We start from the raw sequence: 22,567 nt of genomic DNA on the forward strand, positions 1-22,567 counted from the left end.
AAGCTTTTTGGATTTTGGAGAGACAATTAAATGTAACGTATAGATTTCCATGAGGATCGGATACAAGAACATTAAATATATTCTCGTAGTTTATTATTCTTGGAGTCAATTTTCTATAAATTGAAATTAATACAACTGTCACAATGCTTTCAGATGACAATATCTGTATCTTATATAAAGAAATTAATGTATTTTACATAAATATTATTATTTCTCTATGTGTGTATGAAATATTCTATTGAATTAAATCGTAATTGTATTTGTAATTTTTCGTATACAATTTCAAGAGAATTTCCCTACATAAGTTCCATACGTCTTCACCCAGAACTTGTCCATAGGCAAACCAAGTGTAGCTGGGAACTTGCAATAAAGTGTGTTTTTTTTTTCGCTTCATTCATTGTTTTAATTAGAAACTGATTTTGTAATTTTCAGTTTTTGTTTTCATCACTCATTTACATAATTGTAAATAAAAAATGGTATATGTTGCTAAGGCAATGGCATAATATACCATCACTGTATATTATGCTAAGTGGAATAGGGCCTTCCATTGCATACAATTCTTCCATTGAGTATTTCCAAAGAAAAGATAAAAGAATCAGAGGTCAATTGTAATAGAATATTTTTGATAATGCATGTAACTAGATTTAGTCAGGTCTTTTTGAATCGTTTATAAAGGGTGATTTGTTAAGAGCTTGATAACTTTTTTTTAAAAAAAAACGCATAAAATTTGCAAAATCTCATCGGTTCTTTATTTGAAACGTTAGATTGGTCCATGACATTTACTTTTTGAAGATAATTTCATTTAAATGTTGACCGCGGCTGCGTCTTAGGTGGTCCATTCGGAAAGTCCAATTTTGGGCAACTTTTTCGAGCATTTCGGCCGGAATAGCCCGAATTTCTTCGGAAATGTTGTCTTCCAAAGCTGGAATAGTTGCTGGCTTATTTCTGTAGACTTTAGACTTGACGTAGCCCCACAAAAAATAGTCTAAAGGCGTCAAATCGCATGATCTTGGTGGCCAACTTACCGGTCCATTTCTTGAGATGAATTGTTCTCCGAAGTTTTCCCTCAAAATGGCCATAGAATCGCGAGCTGTGTGGCATGTAGCGCCATCTTGTTGAAACCACATGTCAACCAAGTTCAGTTCTTCCATTTTTGGCAACAAAAAGTTTGTTAGCATCGAACGATAGCGATCGCCATTCACCGTAACGTTGCGTCCAACAGCATCTTTGAAAAAATACGGTCCAATGATTCCACCAGCGTACAAACCACACCAAACAGTGCATTTTTCGGGATGCATGGGCAGTTCTTGAACGGCTTCTGGTTGCTCTTCACTCCAAATGCGGCAATTTTGCTTATTTACGTAGCCATTCAACCAGAAATGAGCCTCATCGCTGAACAAAATTTGTCGATAAAAAAGCGGATTTTCTGCCACTGATTTTGGTAATAAAATTCAATGATTTGCAAGCGTTGCTCGTTAGTAAGTCTATTCATGATGAAATGTCAAAGCATACTGAGCATCTTTCTCTTTGACACCATGTCTGAAATCCCACGTGATCTGTCAAATACTAATGCATGAAAATCCTAACCTCAAAAGAATCACCCTTTATTAGCAAATCCTCAAAAAAAAAAACAATTAAATAACAAATAAACGGTGGTTTTTTATACCCTAGATGTCATCTTTGATAGACTCATTTGGGTGTATACAATTTATTAGTGTCTTCAATGTATTTACATCATCATCTTCCAGAGAAATTGGATGAGATCCTGTATACTCAATTCATGGGAAGCACTTGTACAAACTTGACCAAATTACAACGAATCGATTGAGGAGATGAAAGCTGAATCGACTCTCATAGGTTCACGGTTGCCAATCGTTCCAAAAATAATCTACCAAAATGTTAAAATTTTAAAAAATTTAAAAAAAAATTGGGTTTTTGGTTACTACTATTGCAAAAAGGAAGAATTTACTCACAATGGACGTTGATTGTAGGACCTAACACGAAAAGTAATACTTTTAAAAACATTGAATTTATAGAAAATTTTGTTAAAATTTCGTTTCTATTGAAAATGTCATCAAAAATATTTTTTTTTTTTTTTGGAAATTTTGTCAAAATTTCGTTTCTATTGAAACGAAAATTTTATTTCTTTAGAAATTTTGTGAAAATTTTATTTCTTTAGAAAATTTTGTCAAGATTGTATTTCTATAGAAAATTTTGTCAAAATTTTATTTCTATAGAAAATTTTGTCAAAATTTTATTTCTATAGAAAATTTTGTCAAAATTTTATTTCTATAGAAAATTTTGTCAACATTTTATTTCTATAGAAAATTTTGTCAAAATTTTATTTCTATAGAAAACTTTGTCAAAATTTTATTTCTATAGAAAATTTTGTCAAAATTTTATTTCTATAGAAAATTTGGTCAAAATTTTATTTCTATAGAAAATTTTGTCAAAATTGTATTTCTTTATAAAATTTTGTCAAAAATTTATTTCTATAGAAAATTTTGTCAAAATTGTATTTCTATAGAAAATTTTGTCAAAATTTTATTTCATTAGAAAATTTTGTCAACATTTTATTTCTATAGAAAATTTTGTCAAAATTTTATTTCTATAGAAAATTTTGTCAAAATTTTATTTCTATAGAAAATTTGGTCAAAATTTTATTTCTATAGAAAATTTTGTCAAAATTTTATTTCTATAGAAAATTTTGTCAAAATTTTATTTCTATAGAAAATTTTGTCAAAATTTTATTTCTATAGAAAATTTTGTCCAAAATTTATTTCTATAGAAAATTTTATCAAATTTAATTCTATAGAAAATTTTGTCAAAATTTTTATTTCTATACAAAATTTGGACTAAATTTTTATTCCTGAAGGAAATATGTCTAGTACCTCCTAGTTGGAGAATAATATTTTGCAAAATCTACAAACAGTAGAAAATCTACCATTTTTGGTTAGTATAAATGTATTTGATCGTTATTGAAACCTTCAGATCATAGTAGTATAAACTACTTTAAAATGCCCTTCTTTAAATGAGGACCTGAAGTCACTAGTACTATGGTATCCCGTTTTTACTAAATTACATTACTAAAAGAACTACCACAAAGCGTTGAAGAGACTTCAAATAAAACGACGCCATCCTTTCGCTTTATTCCTTTTTTAAAAGTCTCTTTCTAGCACATCCGCCTTTATAGCGTAACATAATGTAAGTAACTTACAGCCTATGTGTAACAAAATTATAGAAACACAAATTGTTCATTCATTAATTAAAGTTAAAAAGGTTAACTCTAACCAAATAACAATGGAATAGGTATAATGTTACCATTGGCAGCGTGCCACTAGATAAAAGATATTGTGGTTATAATTAAATACAAGTATGTTTTTTCTCCTCTTTCAAAGATGTAGATACTTTTTTTTGTGACCACCATTAAACTGGCTGCTCTAACCGTCATTAATGTTGAAAATGCCGTTAAATATACAGATGACATTCTCACCAATTGTTTGTTTACCTTATTATAATTTACCATATGATCATATAACATAAGGGGGAGGGGGAATGGAAGGTTTTAATAGAAAGAGAAGACATGAGAGTAATGGCGCGAGAAAAACTTACACAAACATACTCGCATACAGAAAAATCTTAACAGCTTTTCTGTTAAGTTATTCATTTACTACACGAGTCTTTATATCACACTCTTGATATGTGGTTAATTGTAACAGTGACAATAGAAATGTTAGCTTAACGGTTATTAAATGGATAACTGATATTTGTTTTGAATAACAATAATAACAAAATGCCGGATAAATTTCAACCTTTTGGCCATTCACAATAGCTGAGAGGTCAGCTACCCCAATTTCCAATGTTTTAATAATATGGAAAATAGGCAAAACAAATCGTTGGAATAACTAAGAGATATATACTAAAAAAAGATATCAGGTTTTACAGTGGATTAACCTTTTGTCATTGCATTGTATCTATGTAGGATTGGGGTTTATGTTAATCTATACATATTAACATAAAATGATTATTTCTAAAGCCAAAGTAACTTTATTTTAGGTCATGAAGCTAGTTGATTGTAGTAAAATGGTCCCCTAATGTGAAACATTTTTTTTTATTAATTTTAATTATTCTTTGCTTCCACTATAATGACATGAATTCAAAATGAGAGAAATAATTTTACACAAATGAAAAAAAAAACAATTTAAATAAATACTAAATTTTCTCTAAATTATTTTCGTCTTGAACTTTTCTTATTTTAGCTTAAAACATTTTAAAAATGTTTTCATCAAAAAAAGGAAAATTAATATTTCTAACCCCATATGTACATTTTCGTTAGTTGTTGTTATATATTTTTTTCTACTCCATTGCCTTGCAAAATCTTGACTATGAAACTCAAGTTTGGCCTCTACAGTTGTAATGCGACTCATCTAATATCGTATTACCCTGGTATTTAATGTGACATCGCATTAAACCACAAGTTGACAACTAAATGAAATGATTTCCATTGACTTCGTTCATTGGTTTTTAATGCCCACCACATACTCTCTTCTAAGGCATACACACGAATGAATGAAATGAAAATAGCAATAATACTGAATCTAGTTTAATCTTTAAAACAAGTTAGGTGGATGGAGCAATACGAAAACTGCTATAAGAAAAAAGCAGGTGTTGGTCAATTTTGGTTTTCTAGGTTAATACCAATAATGAAACATGTACATATACATATGGGAATATAAGAAAAAAGAAGACATTGAGCTATGCCAAAAAAAATTAAACTATTAAAAAAGATATAAAAACCTATAATTGAGGATACAATTGACACATATTTTTAACATAACATTGTATTGTGTGTGCTACTTTTCTTTACCAATTTCCTATCAGTGTTAGACTGTTTATGAACTCCACTAAGGGAATAACTTTGTTCACATAAAGTAATTGCACTTATTTAGTAAAGAAACAGGAATGATTTCAAAAATATAGTTTGTTAATTTTAGAAATAAAATTATGACAAAATTTTCTATAGAAATAAAATTTTGACAAAATTTTTCTATAGAAATAAAATTTTTACAAAATTTCCGATAGAAATAAAATTTTGGCAAAATTTCCGATAAAAATAAAATTTTGACAAAATTTCCGATATAAATAAAATTTTGACAAAATTTCCGATATAAATAAAATTTTGACAAAATGTTCTATAGAAATAAAATTTTGACAAAATGTTCTATAGAAATAAAATTTTGACAAAATTTTCTATAGAAATAAAATTTTGAAAAAATTTTCTATAGAAATAAAACTTGGAGAAAATTTTCTATGCAAAATAAAATCTGGAGAACATTTTCTATAGAAATAAAATTTTGACAAAATATTCTATAGAAATAAAATTTTAACAAAATTTTCGATAGAAATAAAATGTTGACAAAATTTTCTATAGAAATAAAATTTTGACCAAATTTTGATATAACAACCTATGGTAAAGGACATAACAAAAACAGGTAATTGGTTGTACGAAATCATATGCTATTGTTTGAAGATATAAATAAATAATTCCGAATACATAGTTCATTATATATGTGTAAGTATATAAAACATATATACATATGATTATATATTGAGAATAATAAATTCAACACTGTTTGTGTTTGTTCTTTGATTTGTTGTAATGCATGCATTCCCATTCGTTTTTTGTTTGTATGAATTGTAATGTGTTCCTCTCATCAAATTGTAGACAGAACTTTGAAGATTTTCTCTTTGTATGCAATTGAAGTTGAGACTTCCTGATGTTTAGAGTATCTGTTTTTTTTTCTATGAGAGAATAATTATAGAACATACAAACAAATATATTAGATTCATACATATATGTATGTGTTATATACATATACAATATACCGACATATTGTATAATAGCACAATAATGATAATGATGATGATGGCAAATTCCGACAAGAGCTTCGTTGGTGTTAATAATGATGAAGTTATACACCAGAGTGATAGCACTTCACCATGATAGCGCGTCTATAATGAACTCAAGATCTAGATAAAGAATTTAGAAACAATAACAAAATAGAAAAGGAGGAGCGAGAAATATAAGTATATACTTTTACAAGATTTTTCTTTCATTATGATGAGGTACGTGGGCCAATAAAAAAGTTTTAGTTTTTCTAGAATCCTCAAACAGTCTTGCAAGCCATATCAGCCACAGGAGAAGGTCCCATAAAGGGAACTCTTCACATATCAGGGAGTGTGGTTCAATGTTTTTATTTTAACCATAAGGAATCCTTTTTCGTATAGCTAAAATTTGAACTAGCTCCGTATGTTGCCACCAATACAGAGTTCCCCAGAAAACTTAGCGGCGCGCGTTTCGAAAACCTGATATACAATTGAGCCCAACTATAATATTTGTGGAGTATGCTTTGGCATTTTTTTTGCACGCAATTTTCTATGACAACATTATCTTCAACTAAAAAATATACATTTTCGTTTTCTCCAACCCATTTGAACAGTCACTTTTCAACGAAACTTCTTTGATCATCCCATTGTAATGGGGTTGCATTAAATTCTTTCATTTTTTAAACGCCTACTATTTTACAACACCATGGCATAAAGCCACTAATTGTGGCAAAAGAAGTGCAATGCCATGTTATAAATAAGTTACCTTGATTTCATCCCGATTATTGTGGATAGTAGCAACCAAGTTATGTTGAACCTGATGTCGTCTCCACCAAGTGCAACATGAACATTGCGGAAAATTATACTCATGCTTAGCAGACGAGTATATAGCTCCTTATTGTCGTAGCTAGATGGTTAATTGCCGTATGTAAGAAAATTGAGACAGGGGGAATATGTATTTCCCCAAACCAAAGACGAGAGTTGCCATTATTATTATGGTATATGATGAGAGTTATTTTCGTTTTTTTACATAGCTTTCCTATCTTCATCACCAATTCATTCCGTTAGTTTTGGGGAAATAAAAAGAGGGTGGATACTTGTTAGTTGAACTTATTGTGATAACCTGTCTTAAAATAAACCAGGATGATATGGGATGGAAAGAATGAGAAAAACTAGAATAGAAATATTGTTTGATGTAAATTGTGGTATAGAGTATAGATACTTGTGGAAGTTTAAAGACTTTTTCCCTTTTTCTATTTTTTTTTGTTGTGCTTTTTGATATGATGTTTTAGGCTTTAAGGTTTGTAGCACTAGATATTAGGGTAAATACAATAATTTGGGAAGAATAAATCTCGTATTTAATTTCCATAAGAAGTTAGCATATAAGAACCAAAATGAATCATCTCTCCCTATAAAGTACTGTACAGCATGCATTGGATGTTATCATGTCAATTTTTCCTGTTTTATTTTGGGTTAGTTTAGTTTAGGTATAGTGCCTCTCGTAGAGAATAGTGGGAAGCTAACCAATAAACATTATCTTTCAATTAACATTAAATGTAAATTAACATTGAAAAAATAATATTACACCGAATTACATCAGTTTCTCTAAGCTGCTATTGCAACAATAACATCACTATTACATACTTATGTATGTGTATTGGGAACACCCTAATACAACCTCATTCATATTCATTGCATGTTAGGCGTTAATTCTTGTTTTTTCCTCTGTTGCATAATCATAATTGTCCAAAGAGAAGAGAAATGAGTCTTTTTTTGTAACATAAAATGAATTTCCACTCAGTTTGAAACTTTTTCTAATTGCTACTGGTGATAGGGTTAGCTAGGATAATACATACACATTTATGCAGTTCTAGATTATACAGTGAATAATAATTATGAGATTCCATCTAAATGCATGGATGAATTGAATGCAAACAACTAAACTAAAATGTGTGACAACACTTCCGTCCGTCTTAAATTTGACAATGGAAGTTATTTGATTATGAAAATGAATTAATTTTATTATTTTAAATAAATAGAGAAATGTTTTATACGAATTTCAGCCAAGGATAGTCTTTCGCTGATTTTCTATTATAGACAAAAAAAGTGATGTACATCTTAATGGAATCGACTAAGAATGTGATTTAGAGTTCGATCTCTATTAATTGAATCATATTTATTGGTTTTCATTTTGGTAAAAAAAAAATTAGATATGGAAGAACAAATTCTAGGAACAAGTTCCAAAAGGCAAACGATCTTAGATCAATCCAAAAAAAATAGAGTAGAAGGGACGAAGACGTTCAGCTGTGCTTACACGAAGATTCACTGAAAAACAAAATTAATCCACAAGGAAGGAAAATTTTGGTTAACCTGTAATTCAAACACAGATATCAGAAATTTAATAAAATATTTTGCGAGAAATTCAAGAAAATGTATCAGAAATGAATAATAAAAAAATTAATATTAAAGAAAATTTCGTAGTTTGGAGTCAAACTTTTTTACAGGTGATGGTCACTAACCTAACCCAAAATGAAATGAAGAAAAATGATACAATCGCCTTTTAATGGTCCGGGCCTAACTAAAAATCATACAGCATTAATCCTAGTCAATGTCAAGACGGGAACAAATCAATAGACCTGTAAACTTCATTTGGATGAGATTATTATTATATAGTATATAGTTTGGAGTCAAACTTTTTTACAGGTGATAGATGATCACTAACCTAACCCAATAGGTCACTGTCCGCAAACTCGTCATCAAACCAAATTTTTCCCTTTCATAAGACCCGAGAAAAATGATACAATTACCTAGTCAATGTCAAGACGGGAACAAATCAATAGACCTGTAAACTTCATTTGGATGAGATTATTATTATATTATACATCTTGTCAACACTAAAGGAGATCGATCTCCTGAATATTTTATAAGTTTTTATTATTATTTTTTTTTTATTATTTCCGAAACTAGGTATGGACAAAATGCCAGTAAATTACTTCTGGCTTTGTAAAACCAGTTTTTATGAAGTTTTCTCTCTGAAATAAAATAAATGGTGTTTTACACTCTTTTCTCTCTCTCCCTTTTCGAAAGTAAGCACGGAAATCATCTTTCCAAAGTGACTGTGTAAAATTTTAAGCTCTGAATTTATAACATTTATGTGTTTTGAGTAAAATGTTTGGAAAATATGGATATATATGAAATAAATCCAAAAATTATAAATTTTACAATGAACATAATACTCAATGTAGGCAATAGAAACTTAAAAACACAACGAACCGTTATTGCATTGAGAATATAGCATACATATAAAATGAGATATCTCTGAATGTGAGAGTAAGCTTGAGATTCACATAGTTATCATTATGTTTGCGAGATAATCAATTGAGTATTGAGAACAATGATAATAACATTTGAGATAGACTATGTTAATATATGTTAAAGCCAGGTATGGATCTCTAGCGAAAATTCCTGTTGTATGCCAATAAGGCATACACGCCATGTATTTCTTATAGGGAAAAATGTAAACCATCCATAACATAGTCCTAACAGTTAATGAGGAGAGCATGAAATATAAAAGATGATAATGATGTTTTGTATTAGTTAGTAATTCATATCTAAGCAAAATGTGAATAGGGGAAAACTATGATCGAGTTGTGAAAAAAATGAAATAAAAGCGAATTCAAAACAAAGTATGAATAGGGCAAAACTATAATCAAATTTGAATTCAACTTTATCTAAATTAAACTACATTGTCCATTTAGTTCTTTGTTTTTTTATAAAGGGTGATTCTTTTGAGGTTAGGATTTCCATGCATTAGTATTTGACAGATCACGTGGGATTTCAGACATGGTGTCAAAGAGAAAGATGCTCAGTATGCTTTGACATTTCATCATGAATAGACTTACTAACGAGCAACGCTTGCAAATCATTGAATTTTATTACCAAAATCAGTGTTCGGTTCGAAATGTGTTTATCGACAAATTTTGTTCAGCGATGAGGCTCATTTCTGGTTGAATGGCTACGTAAATAAGCAAAATTGCCGCATTTGGAGTGAAGAGCAACCAGAAGCCGTTCAAGAACTGCCCATGCATCCCGAAAAATGCACTGTTTGGTGTGGTTTGTACGCTGGTGGAATCATTGGACCGTATTTTTTCAAAGATGCTGTTGGACGCAACGTTACGGTGAATGGCGATCGCTATCGTTCGATGCTAACAAACTTTTTGTTGCCAAAAATGGAAGAACTGAACTTGGTTGACATGTGGTTTCAACAAGATGGCGCTACATGCCACACAGCTCGCGATTCTATGGCCATTTTGAGGGAAAACTTCGGAGAACAATTCATCTCAAGAAATGGACCGGTAAGTTGGCCACCAAGATCATGCGATTTGACGCCTTTAGACTATTTTTTGTGGGGCTACGTCAAGTCTAAAGTCTACAGAAATAAGCCAGCAACTATTCCAGCTTTGGAAGACAACATTTCCGAAGAAATTCGGGCTATTCCGGCCGAAATGCTCGAAAAAGTTGCCCAAAATTGGACTTTCCGAATGGACCACCTAAGACGCAGCCGCGGTCAACATTTAAATGAAATTATCTTCAAAAAGTAAATGTCATGGACCAATCTAACGTTTCAAATAAAGAACCGATGAGATTTTGCAAATTTTATGCGTTTTTTTTTTTTTAAAAAGTTATCAAGCTCTTAACAAATCACCCTTTATTTGCCTCTCATTTGTTTGTGTTACCTCTTATCTTTTTTCCTACCTATTCAAAATACAGTTTAAACAATATTTGCATTAATTAAGAGAATCCTCTGTGTGATGGATATAGCTCCTGCAACATTTTTGTGCCAGATTTGATAGGGAAAACTAGCCAAAACTCCAAGTTCTAGACAAATAAATGAAATGAATATAAAAAATGGAATACAGACAACTTTCGAGGGAAAATAGCAAGCTGAAAAAATCAAACTTTGGAAAAACAATAGATGACATAAAAAACTAAATATAGTCCAAAGTTTGCCGGATCGAAAAAGATTGATTTGATATAGTTACGTGTAACCATCCAGCTGCTCTGCTGGATTTCAAAAGAATATATGCTAACTCCAACATCAAATGAATGCAATGAGAAAAACAAATCAAGAAAAATATATATGCTCTACAATCCTTATTATTGACTCGAAAAACAAAATCCACAAAAGCTTTAGCTTTTAAATTTAACTTTATTTGAACGCCTAGTCAAATGGCAAACATAAGCATAATCAACAAATGAATGCTTGCAACTCCAATGAGCTGAACTGGACCAAAGCGGACATAGCCATGAAAAAGACCAACTCAATTATGCCTGGCCAAAGGAAGTCATCACTGTGCAATATCGACGGGTACACCATTTCCAATTAAAAAACTACAAAGTAGAAACTCTCAGTGTTCAACCACACAGCTACCACATTCAAAGTTTGCAGCTACTCAATGTTTAATGTCCTTCTGACACTGGAGGCTGGCTAGTTGGCAAATACCTTCTTGTTTTTCTATGGCATTTCATAGGGTAAATGGCTGTTGTATATCTTTCCAGGTCATTGAGTGGGTTAATTTAAATTGGTTGTTGTGCATAAAAGATATAGCATATTGCCCTACTTATCTTCACTGAGTTCAGTGAAAGCACTCGAAGAAATATAAAACAAGATGGAGGTCAATTGAGGAGAGAACGTTTAAAAAAGTTTTCTTCATAATTGACCCATCATATAAACTTCACAGAAAAATTATGAGAAAAATTGTATGCCAAGTACATTGGGGCTTAAAGAAATATTTTATTTATGCAATTCACATGATGCAGTCTTGATGTGGGTGATTGTTCAAAATATAAACTGGTGCATTTTCTTTGAGTGTACTTCAATAAACATCATTTGATGTTATGGAAAAGAACAAACATAATTGTGGATGTAGTTCTTGCCCCCTTTAAATGTGGACACAATAAAAATCACTAGGCATTTTTAAGCATTCACTGAAAAATATCTACCTATTAATAAAGATTGTCAACGATGATGGTACGATAAGTACTTAGTCTAGCAAAACAAAATATTAAACATTATGGATTGCGATTTAATTTTCAACATAGTCTTCTTTTATCTCGAAAAATTTCACACTAAGAAGGAATATGATCACCATAAACATGTTTCAGGTGCGAAAAATTATTTTTGGACGGTGAACATGGAACATTTTTGGCAGAAAAATGTTCTTTTCTCGGCAAACATATACATGGTAGCGGAAATCAGATACATAATTTTCATGAGAATAACATTTTTGCGACAAACATGTTATATGTTCCCTATTCAAAAATAAGATTTTGCTCTTGACACATGTTCAAGTTGATCATATTCCATCGCGGGGTGTTGGCACAGCTATGGTTAAATTTGTAATAAAAGACTCTGTGGTAGATTGGTAGGATTCTTGATATTTTTGTAGATTTTGCAAAATCATCATATCCGAATTTTCTATAGAAATAAAGTTTTAAAAAAATTTTCTATAGAAATAAAATTTTGAAAAAAAGTTCTATAGAAATAAAATTTTGACAAACTTTTCTATAGAATTTTGACAAAATTTTCTATAGAAATAAAATTTTGACAAAATTTTCTATAGAAATAAAATTTTGACAAAATGTTCGATCGAAATAAAATGTTGACAAAATTTTGTATAGAAACAATATTTTGACAAAATTTGCTATAGAAATAAAAATTTGAGAAAAAATTCTATAGAAATAAAATTTTGACCAATATTTTCTATAGAAATAAAATTTGGACAAAATTTTCTATACAAATAAAATTTTGACAAAATTTTCTATAGTAATAAAATTTTTCATTCGTTTTGTTTTGTTATTGTTGGTTTTGTTCTTTAAGCATTGTTGTTGTTTTTTGATTTCAGCTTAAAACCATGCATTGACTAAACTACAAGTTGGGTTTAATGAACTGCCTGAATTTATTCTGATAATTGGTTGATAGTTTTGCTGCAAGTAGAGGATGCTGATGAGGAATGTGGTAATTCCGAAACGTGCATCCATCCAACCATCTTGCAGTCCATAGGGCTTTACCCAAATAAATTTGACAAACACTCTTTTCCTCTGTTGGTTAAGCTACACTTGTAGTTTAGTCAATGCATGGCTTTAAGCTGAAATCAAAAAACAACAGTAATAAAATTTTGACAACATTTTCTATAGAAATAAAATTTTGACAAAATTTTCTATAGAAATAAAATGTTGACAAAATTTTCTATACAAAAAAAATGTTTGACCAAAATTTTCTATAGAAATAAAATGTTGACAAAATTTTTTGTAGAAATAAAATTTTGACAAAATTTTCTATAGTAATAAAATTTTGACAACATTTTCTATAGAAATAAAATTTTGACGAAATTTTCTATAGAAATAAAATTTTGAGAAAATTTTCTATAGAAGACAAATTTTGACAAAATTTTCAATAGAAATAAAATTTTGACAAAATTTGCTATAGAAATAAAATATTCCTACACCGAAAAAAAATAAACTGTTTTATAGGAAGAATGAACTACCTCGCACGAAAATTGAACTATTTTGCACTCCATGTTTTGAGATTTCCACGAAGAGTTGTTAAAACCAGGAAAATTTAGTACCATGTTGTACTTTTTAACTGTTGTTCACGAAATTACTCCCTCTCATTGAAGAAAAAATTAACTAAAAGTAAATAAGAAAATCATTGGCGCCAAATCATGACCATTTTAACCATATAATAGTTCATTCTTACTATTTTTGGGAATCGTACGAAAATTTTCATTTGTTTTAGTTAAAAATGAACTTATGTGTACGGCCATTGAACTTTATACTCGCGTTTAGTTCATAAAATGTTTGAGACATACTTAAAAAAATGAATATTTCATTGGACTGTGGAAAATTTCGCGAAAAATAATGAAATTGAACTACAAACAAATATTTTTTTTGAAATAAAAATAAGTTAAATTTGGCGTTAGTTTAACTACGGACATTTTTTTCTGTGTACCAAATTTTTATATGAGGTTAAAAGATTAATAGATATAATTAAATTAAAAATAAAATATATTTCAATAAGATCAATTCATTTAATTTAACAATTCTTAGGACGTTTCAAAACATCTTCATCTCCTTAAATTCTTGGTTATTAATTTATTTAATTTTTTTCTAAATGTAATATTAGCACATTAGCTTGTACACACTTTCACTTTCTACATTATCATAACATTTAAATATGGTTACTCTTATATGCATCTTATTGCACAAACCAAAGTATACCACACATACACACACACACATTTTGCCATAAATTTTAAATAAGTGCATTATGCTAAATATCCGTTTCATATCAAACGGCTCGTCTCCACAACATTTGCCCCCATTTGCTTCTTTTTTTGTGAGAGATACAGGGGGAGGTCAAAAGTGTTATAGACAAGAAATGAGAGCCAACGAGAAGTGTACTTTATTAGATGACTACTTTGTATGAAATTGGACGGAATAATTTAAGCAGTGAATGGCATAACAAACAACTCTTGGTGGCAAGGCAAAATGTTGAATTAATAGACGAAACATCTTGTTGTGTTCTAAAAACATACAAATCATTCAAACAAATAGAAAGGATAATAAAAACAAAATTATAGATAATTTTTAAAGTTATTAAATTTGTTAATTTTTTTGGTGTATATGTGAATTAATATTAGTTGAATTCCTTTTTCTTTGCTCTTAAAAACAGAGAGACATTTCAAAAACTCTCTCAGATACAAGATTTTATTGAAAGTATGGCAAATGGCAAAAATGGAATGGAATGAATTTCTTTTAAAATGGAAGACAGTAATATTAAAATAAAAATATAAATAAAACATTTTACTACGATAAATTAGTCGAGTAAAAATGTAGTAAAAAATTTAACTTTCACTTGTAAAATATAATTTCATAGTTTAAAGGAATTAATTGGTGTTACCCATTTTTAGTTCATATAAAATTTAAAAATTATTTAGTTCCCTTTTTTGAGTGTATTAAAAGTAGTAACTAGTAGCTGGTAAAGGAACACAACTATTACTATTAAGACAATATTCTCCAACTCCTATTTGAAGGCAATTAGTAAACACAATATTTAGATACTTTTATTAGGTCATTGATGTCATTTCAGCTTCATCAGCTTTTTGGCGCCACCACACAATTTGTCACGAGTTTAAAATTTTCAAGTATATTCAAATTATCCAAACACGCATTCAAGTCAAAAAAAAGCAACCATATAAAACAACTATGTCACGCACCATCAACAGTTTCGGACACCAACATATCAAGCTTGCACGTTCAATGGTGAAGTGTTTAATTTAACACCAACCACATTTTTCATGGAAATGTAAATCGAGCTATTTAATTCCATTTCCTTATATTTAAGGGAAATAAAAATATTGTGTGTTTTTAATTTAACATGTTTTTAATTGGGGCAATTAGCTGATGATATACTCAATGGAGTATAGTTAAAATTGGTATTTTAAGAAACCAACGTCATTAGGGTGTTATTTTGGGATTTCGATACCAGCCATGAGCTTAAACTTAATCTAACAATTTCAAAAATAAATGATGAACTATAAACGGTATGGTATTAGTGGCTGGCATCACATCTAAAACCAAGAGAAATATGTCCTATTATTGTCTTGAATCTTAGAAAGGAAAAAGTCATTCACATAACCCATAGTTAATTTTATTTCCTTTTAATATTTTCCTCCTATGGGAAATAATGCATATAATTTCCATAGGAAATCAATTTTAAAATAATAGAATTAATAATTCATAAAAAATTATTGTAGAGTGTAGTGAAAATACACCAGCATTGCCATAATAGCAGGGCTGCTACGCACAGTTGCCAAAAATGGAAGATTTTTTACTGTTTGGTAGAATTCTTGATATATTTATTTATTCTTTAATTTATTATAACTACAAATTACAATAAACTTATTTATACGGGCACTAGCAACTAGAGGCTATCGGCCTTGATGTTATGGTAAATTTTGCACAATCTTCCTCTCCAATTAAGAGGTAAAATTGTACCTACAGAATTTTCACAAATTTTTCGATAGAAATAACATTTTGACCAAAATTTTCTATAGAAATAAAATTTTGACAAAATCTTCTATAGAAATAAAATTTTGACAAAATCTTCTATAGAAATAAAATTTTAATCAAATTTTCTATAGAAATAAAATTTTGACAAAATTTCTATAGAAATAAAATTTTGACAAAATTTTCTATAGAAATAAAATTTTAACAACATTTTCTATAGATATAAAATTTTAACAAAAATTTCTAAAGAAATAAAATTTTTCACAAAATTTTCTATAGAAATAAAGTTTTGACAAAATTTTCTATAGAAATAAAATTTTGACAAAATTTTCTATAGAAATAAAATTTTGACAAAATTGTCTATAGAAATAAAATTTTGACAAAATTTTCTATCGAAATAAAATTTTGACAAAATTTTCTATAGAAATAAAATTTTGACAAAATTTTCTATAGAAATAAAATTTTAACAAAAATTTCTAATGAAGTAAAATTTTTCACAAAATTTTCTATAGAAATAAAATTTTAACAAAATTTTCTATAGAAATAAAATTTTAACAAAAATTTCTAAAGAAATAAAGTTTTGACAAAATTTTCTATAGAAATAAAATTTTGACAAAAATTTCTAAAGAAGTAAAATTTTTCACAAAATTTTCTATAGAAATAAAATTTTAACAAAAATTTCTAATGAAGTAAAATTTTTCACAAAATGTTCTATAGAAATAAAATTTTGACAAAATTTTCTGTAGAAATAAAATTTTTACAAAATTTTCTATAGAAATAAAATTTTGACAAAATTTTCTATAGATATAAAATTTTGTCAAAATTTTCTATTGAAATAAAATTTTGACAAAATTTTCTATAGAAATAAAATTTTGACAAAATTTTCTATAGAAATGAAATTTTGACAAAATTTCTATAGAAATAAAATTTTGACAAAATTTTCTATAGAAATAAAATTTTGACAAAATTTTCTATAGATATAAAATTTTGACAAAATTTTCTATAGATATAAAATTTTTACAAAATTTTCTATAGAAATAAAATTTTGACAAAATTTTCTATAGAAATAAAATTTTCACAAATTTTTCTATAGAAATAACATTTTGACCAAAATTCTCTATAGAAATAAAATTTTGACAAAATCTTCTATAGAAATAAAATTTTAACCAAATTTTCTATAGAAATAAAATTTTGACAAAATTTCTATACAAATAAAATTTTGACAAAATTTTCTGTAGAAATAAAATTTTGACAAAATTTTCTATAGAAATAAAATTTTGACAAAATTTTCTATAGAAATAAAATTTTGACAAAATTTTCTATAGAAATAAAATTTTGACAAAATTTTCTATAGAAATAAAATTTTGACAAAATTTTCTATAGAAATAAAATTTTGACAAAATTTTCTATAAATTGAATATAAAACATTTCTTTGGAATAAATCAACATTTTCTATATTAACCACAAAAATTTGATCAACACTTCAAAATAAGATTTTTTAATTTGGTAGATTTTTGGTAACATTTTCTTAAAATTTTGGTAGATTATTTTTGGCATGAGTGGCAACCGTGCTGCTAAAGCGGTTCATGAAATCGTGAACGCCGCCGGTAGACGAAAGTGTGAACATTCCGTTTTGATTTTTTTGTGAACGTTTCCGTTTCATTTTGTTACCATGCGTTCACGATTTTGAAACGTAATTTCTTTTAGTGTTTAGGTTAACCAAAGAATCAAGAAGATTCCCCTTCCAAAAGGACCAAGTTCTCTCTCTCTCTCGTTTGGAAAATCCTTTTGTTTTTTTGACTTAGCATACTATAAAGTAATCGAATGAAAATTTTTGCATTCATATTCTAAACTTACCTTTACTTCCTTTCAATATGCTATTGAGATTATGTTGGCTATTCGAACTATTATTACTGCCACTATTCCCACCTCCATTAGCCATCATGGTCTGACCACCACTATATACCACCGGAGGAGGATTATGATGATGTAGATGATGATTATGACCGGAAACTGGTACGGGAGCTATGCTCCCACTACCGCTCAGAATACTATTTGTCGTGGAAGTAGATGTAGATGAGGCAGCAGCAGCATCCGTTTTGCCAATAACCACAGGAGATGATGATGATGACGTTGATGATAAAGTGGATGTAGCTGTTGTATGGTTGATTTTATTCGAGAATGTTGGAATATTTGAATTACCGTTGTTATAATTAACTTTAATATTGTTGTTGTTATTGTTATGCATCGCTGTGTTGTTGCTATTGTTATTACATAAAGAACCATTGGCCGATACATTTTCTAAATTTGAATTTCCGTTAAATGTGGCTAAACCCGTTGCTGCAGGAGGTGGATGATAATAGTTATTATGCTTTTGATATTGCTGCTGTTGCTGAGCTTGGGTGGTTGCATTTTGTAGTGGCAATGTGGATTGGTAATAGTCTTCTGGAAAAGTGCAAGTTCCAGACATACCTACATTCATATTGTTCGTTGTTATTGAGGCCGTTGATGGTGTTGTTACCACTGAAGACGATGATGTTGGCAATGTTGTCTCCAAATTGCTGTTATTACCTTGTTGCTGTGTTGTCATTGCACTGGTCGTTAGCTCCTTGCTGGGAACTTTTGACGTCGTCGACGTATTTCTTGTGATCACAGAATACATTTTTTTGCAATATACAATTCTTTAGATGTCATTACGACACTCGCCGAGCATGCAAGATTCTCATCCGGATTATTGGAATGCCTATGATGCTGCTGCTATTTAACAATCACTACAATTGTTTACTCCAACCAAACACAACTGATACATTTGTAAATATTTAGCAGCAGCAGAATGAATTTTTTTCCAAGAATTTTTTATATATACTTTTGTTGTATTGACTTTTCATTTAATATAAGCACTTCGTTTTTATATATCACATATTTTGTTTAGATATCCAGCATCATTATTATTAGTATTGTAAGAACCTAAAAAGATAAATAGATATTAAATATTAGACAATGGTAAACCAAAATACTAAAAAATAATAAAAAAAATTAAATATCTAAATTGTATTTCTATAGAAAATGCTTGTCAAAACTTTATTTCTATAGAAAATTTTCTCCAAAATTTTATTTCTAAAGAAATTTTTGTCAACATTTTATTTCTATAGAAAATTTTGTCAAAATTGCATTTCTATAGAAAATTTTGTCAAAATTTTATTTCTATAGAAAATTTTGTCAAAATTTTATTTCTATAGAAAATTTTGTTTCATTTTATTACTATGGAAATTTTTCTCAAAAATGTTATTTCTATAGAAAATTTTATCAAAATTTTATTTCTGTAGAAAATTTTTTCAAAATTTTATTTCTATAGAAAATTTTCTCAAAATTTTAGTTCTATAGAAAATTTTCTCAAAATTTTAGTTCTATAGACAATTTTGTCAAAATTTTATTACTATCGAAAATTTTGTTATTTCTATAGAAAATTTTGTCAAAAATTTTATTTCTATAGACAATTTTGGAGAAAATTTATAAAAAAATACCAAACAAAAAAAATCATATTTTGCACAATTTTATTTCTATAGAAAATTTTCCTAAATTTACAAAATTTTATTTCTATAGAAAATTTTCTCAAAATTTTATTTCTATAGAAAATATTCTCAAAATTTTATTTCTATAGAAAATTCTTTCAAAATTTTATTTCTATAAAAAATGTCAAAATTTTATTTATTTTATTTCTGTAGACAATTTTCTCAAAATTTTATTTCTATAGAAAATTTCCTCAAAAATGTTATTTCTATAGAAAATTTTCTCAAAATTTTGTTTCTCTAGGAAATTTTGTCAAAATTTTATTACTATAGAAAATTTTGTCAAAATTTTATTTCTATAGAAAATTTTCTAAAAATTTTAGTTCTACAGACAATTTTGTCAAAATTTTATTACTATAGAAAATTTTGTCAAAATTTTTTTTTTCTATAGATAATTTTGGAGAAAATTTATAAAAAAAATACCAAACAAAAAAATCATATTTTGCACAATTTTATTGCTATAGAAAATTTTCCCAAATTTACAAAATTTTATTTCTATAGAAAATTTTCTCAACAATTTTATTTCTATAGAAAATTTTCTCAAAATTTTATTTCTATAGAAAATTCTTTCAAAATTTTATTTCTATAGAAAATTCTTTCAAAATTTTATTTCTATAAAAAATTTTGTCAAAATTTTATTTGTATAGAAAATTTCCTCAAAAATTTTATTTCTGTATAAAATTTTGTCAAAATTTTATTTCTATAGACAATTTTATTTCTATAGAAAATTTTCTCAAAATTTTATTTCTGTAGAAAATGTTCTCAAAATTTTATTTCTATAGAGAATTTTCTCAAAATTTGATTACTATAGAAAATTTTGTCAAAATTTTATTACTATAGAAAATTTTGTCAAAATGTTATTTCTATAGAAAATTTTGTCAAAAATTTTATTTCTATAGAAAATTTTCCCAAATTTACAAAATTTTATTTTTCCATTTGTTTTGTTTTGTTATTGTTGGTTTTGTTCTTTAAGCATTGTTGTTATTTTTTTTTATTTCAGCTTAAAACCATACAGTAGTAGAGTAGCTTAACCAACAGAGGAAAAGAATGTTTGTCAAATTTATTTGGGCAAAGCCCTATAGACTGCAAGATGGTTGGATGGACGCACGTTTCGGAATTACCACATTCCTCATCAGCATCCTCTACTTGCAGCAAAACTATCAACCAATTATCAGAATAAATTCAGGCAGTTTATTAAACCCAACAAAAACCACACTTGAACCCTCCGAAAAAAGGTTTTACATTGATAGCCGGCTTATGCCGAAATAAATTCGAAACAAACATATCTCTTTTCCTATGCCACTGTCAAATCATCGATTTGAATTCACATGGCTGGGTTTATTTTGAGCGTGCCTCCTCTTCTTTTTCCATTTGTTTTGTTTTGTTATTGTTGGTTTTGTTCTTTAAGCATTGTTGTTGTTTTTTTATTTCAGCTTAAAACCATACATTGACTAAACTACAAGAGTAGCTTAACCAACAGAGGAAAAGAATGTTTGTCAAATTTATTTGGGCAAAGCCCTATAGATTTTTATTTTTATAGAAAATTTTCTCAAAAATTTTATTTCTCTACAAAATTTTCTCAAAATTTTATTTCTATAGAAAATTCTTTCAAAATTTTATTTCTATAAAAAATTTTGTCAAAATTTTATTTGTATAGAAAATTTCCCCAAAAAATTTGTTTCTATATAAAATTTTGTTAAAATTTTATTTCTATGGACAATTTTATCAAAATTTTATTTCTATAGACAATTTTATTAAAATTTAATTTCTATAGAAAATTTTGTTAAAATTTTATTTGCATAGAAAATTTTTTCAAAATTTTATTTCTATAGACAATTTTGTACAAAAAATTTTTTTCTATAGACATTTTTATTTCTATAGAAAATTTTCTCAAAATTTTATTTCTGTAGAAAATGTTCTCAAAATTTTATTTCTATAGAAAATTTTTGGCAAAATTTTATTTCTATAGAAAATTTTGTCAAAAATTTTATTTCTATAGAAAATTTTCTCAAAATTTGATTACTATAGAAAATTTTGTCAAAATTTTATTACTATAGAAATGTTTGTCAAAATTTTAGTTCTATAGAAAATTTTATTTTTATAGAAAATTTTCTCAAAATTTTATTTCTATAGACAATTTTGTTAAAATTTTATTGTAAGTAGAAAATGTTTTCAAATTTTTTTTCTATACAATTTTCCTATAGCCCTTAAGAAGCCCCCCTTATTTTAAAAATGTACATATATTATTGTTAAATACAGTTTTTGCAGTGTATATTTTAAGTTTAACTTAAAATAAATATTTTTTAAAAATTTAATTATAGATATGCTAATGGCAACTGCAAGCATACCAGCAAACTTTCTCATGCAAATAATAGCATATTTTACACAACTTTGTGTTTTTTTGTTTATTGTGTGTGTTTATTCCCAACACCATTGGACTAAGGTATATTAAATTTATCATTCTGTTTATAATATATAGAAATAGCGCTGTAAAGAGGCATATATATGAGTAGTACTTGGTAGTGGTGAAATTCTGAAATGATCTAGGTCCATGTCCTTCGGTAAAACACGCTAACTTTCGAACGAATTGAGATATCTGCTTGAAACTTGACAAAAGTGCTTCTTATTTTTATAGGTCACCGGGTATTTCAAGTGAGGCATATATTCATAATAAAACATTGTCCTCCTGTATACGTATCCTATGATTTTACTTCCTCACCGTTCTGAAGGATCAGGTGAAAATTCGGAACTGCCGAAGAAAACTCCCATATATACTTATCACCAGATTTGATTCCTTGATCGCCCTGAAGGCTTATTTACCCATAAGTAATCACACAAAAATTGCTCCATATCGGTCCATAATTAAATATAGCCCACAGATGGACCTATTCCCATATTTGACTTCTTGAGCGTCCTATTGCTTAGTTTTGATATATTGCGCCAGAAATTTGGTACATGGTTTTGACAAAATTTTCTATAAAAATAAAATTTTGAAAAAATTTTCTATAGAAATAAAATTTTGACAAAATTTTCTATAGAAA

At 27.9% G+C, this 22,567-nt stretch overlaps 1 protein-coding gene across 2 annotated transcripts in view; it reads right to left on the bottom strand.

Moving 5' to 3' along the window:
- Nucleotides 1-22,567, bottom strand: part of Magi (membrane associated guanylate kinase, WW and PDZ domain containing protein magi) — a 51,184-nt gene that overhangs the window by 12,892 nt on the left and 15,725 nt on the right. For both annotated transcript variants that reach the window (XM_075309758.1, XM_075309757.1), the window contains exon 2: nt 17,815-18,924. In XM_075309758.1, the coding sequence (XP_075165873.1) occupies nt 17,815-18,619 (805 nt within the window). In that variant the 5' untranslated portion in view covers nt 18,620-18,924. The remainder of the gene's footprint in view (nt 1-17,814; nt 18,925-22,567) is intronic.

The sequence above is a fragment of the Haematobia irritans genome, chromosome 5 (assembly GCF_050003625.1).
Source record: "Haematobia irritans isolate KBUSLIRL chromosome 5, ASM5000362v1, whole genome shotgun sequence".
Taxonomy (NCBI): Eukaryota; Metazoa; Arthropoda; class Insecta; order Diptera; family Muscidae; genus Haematobia; species Haematobia irritans.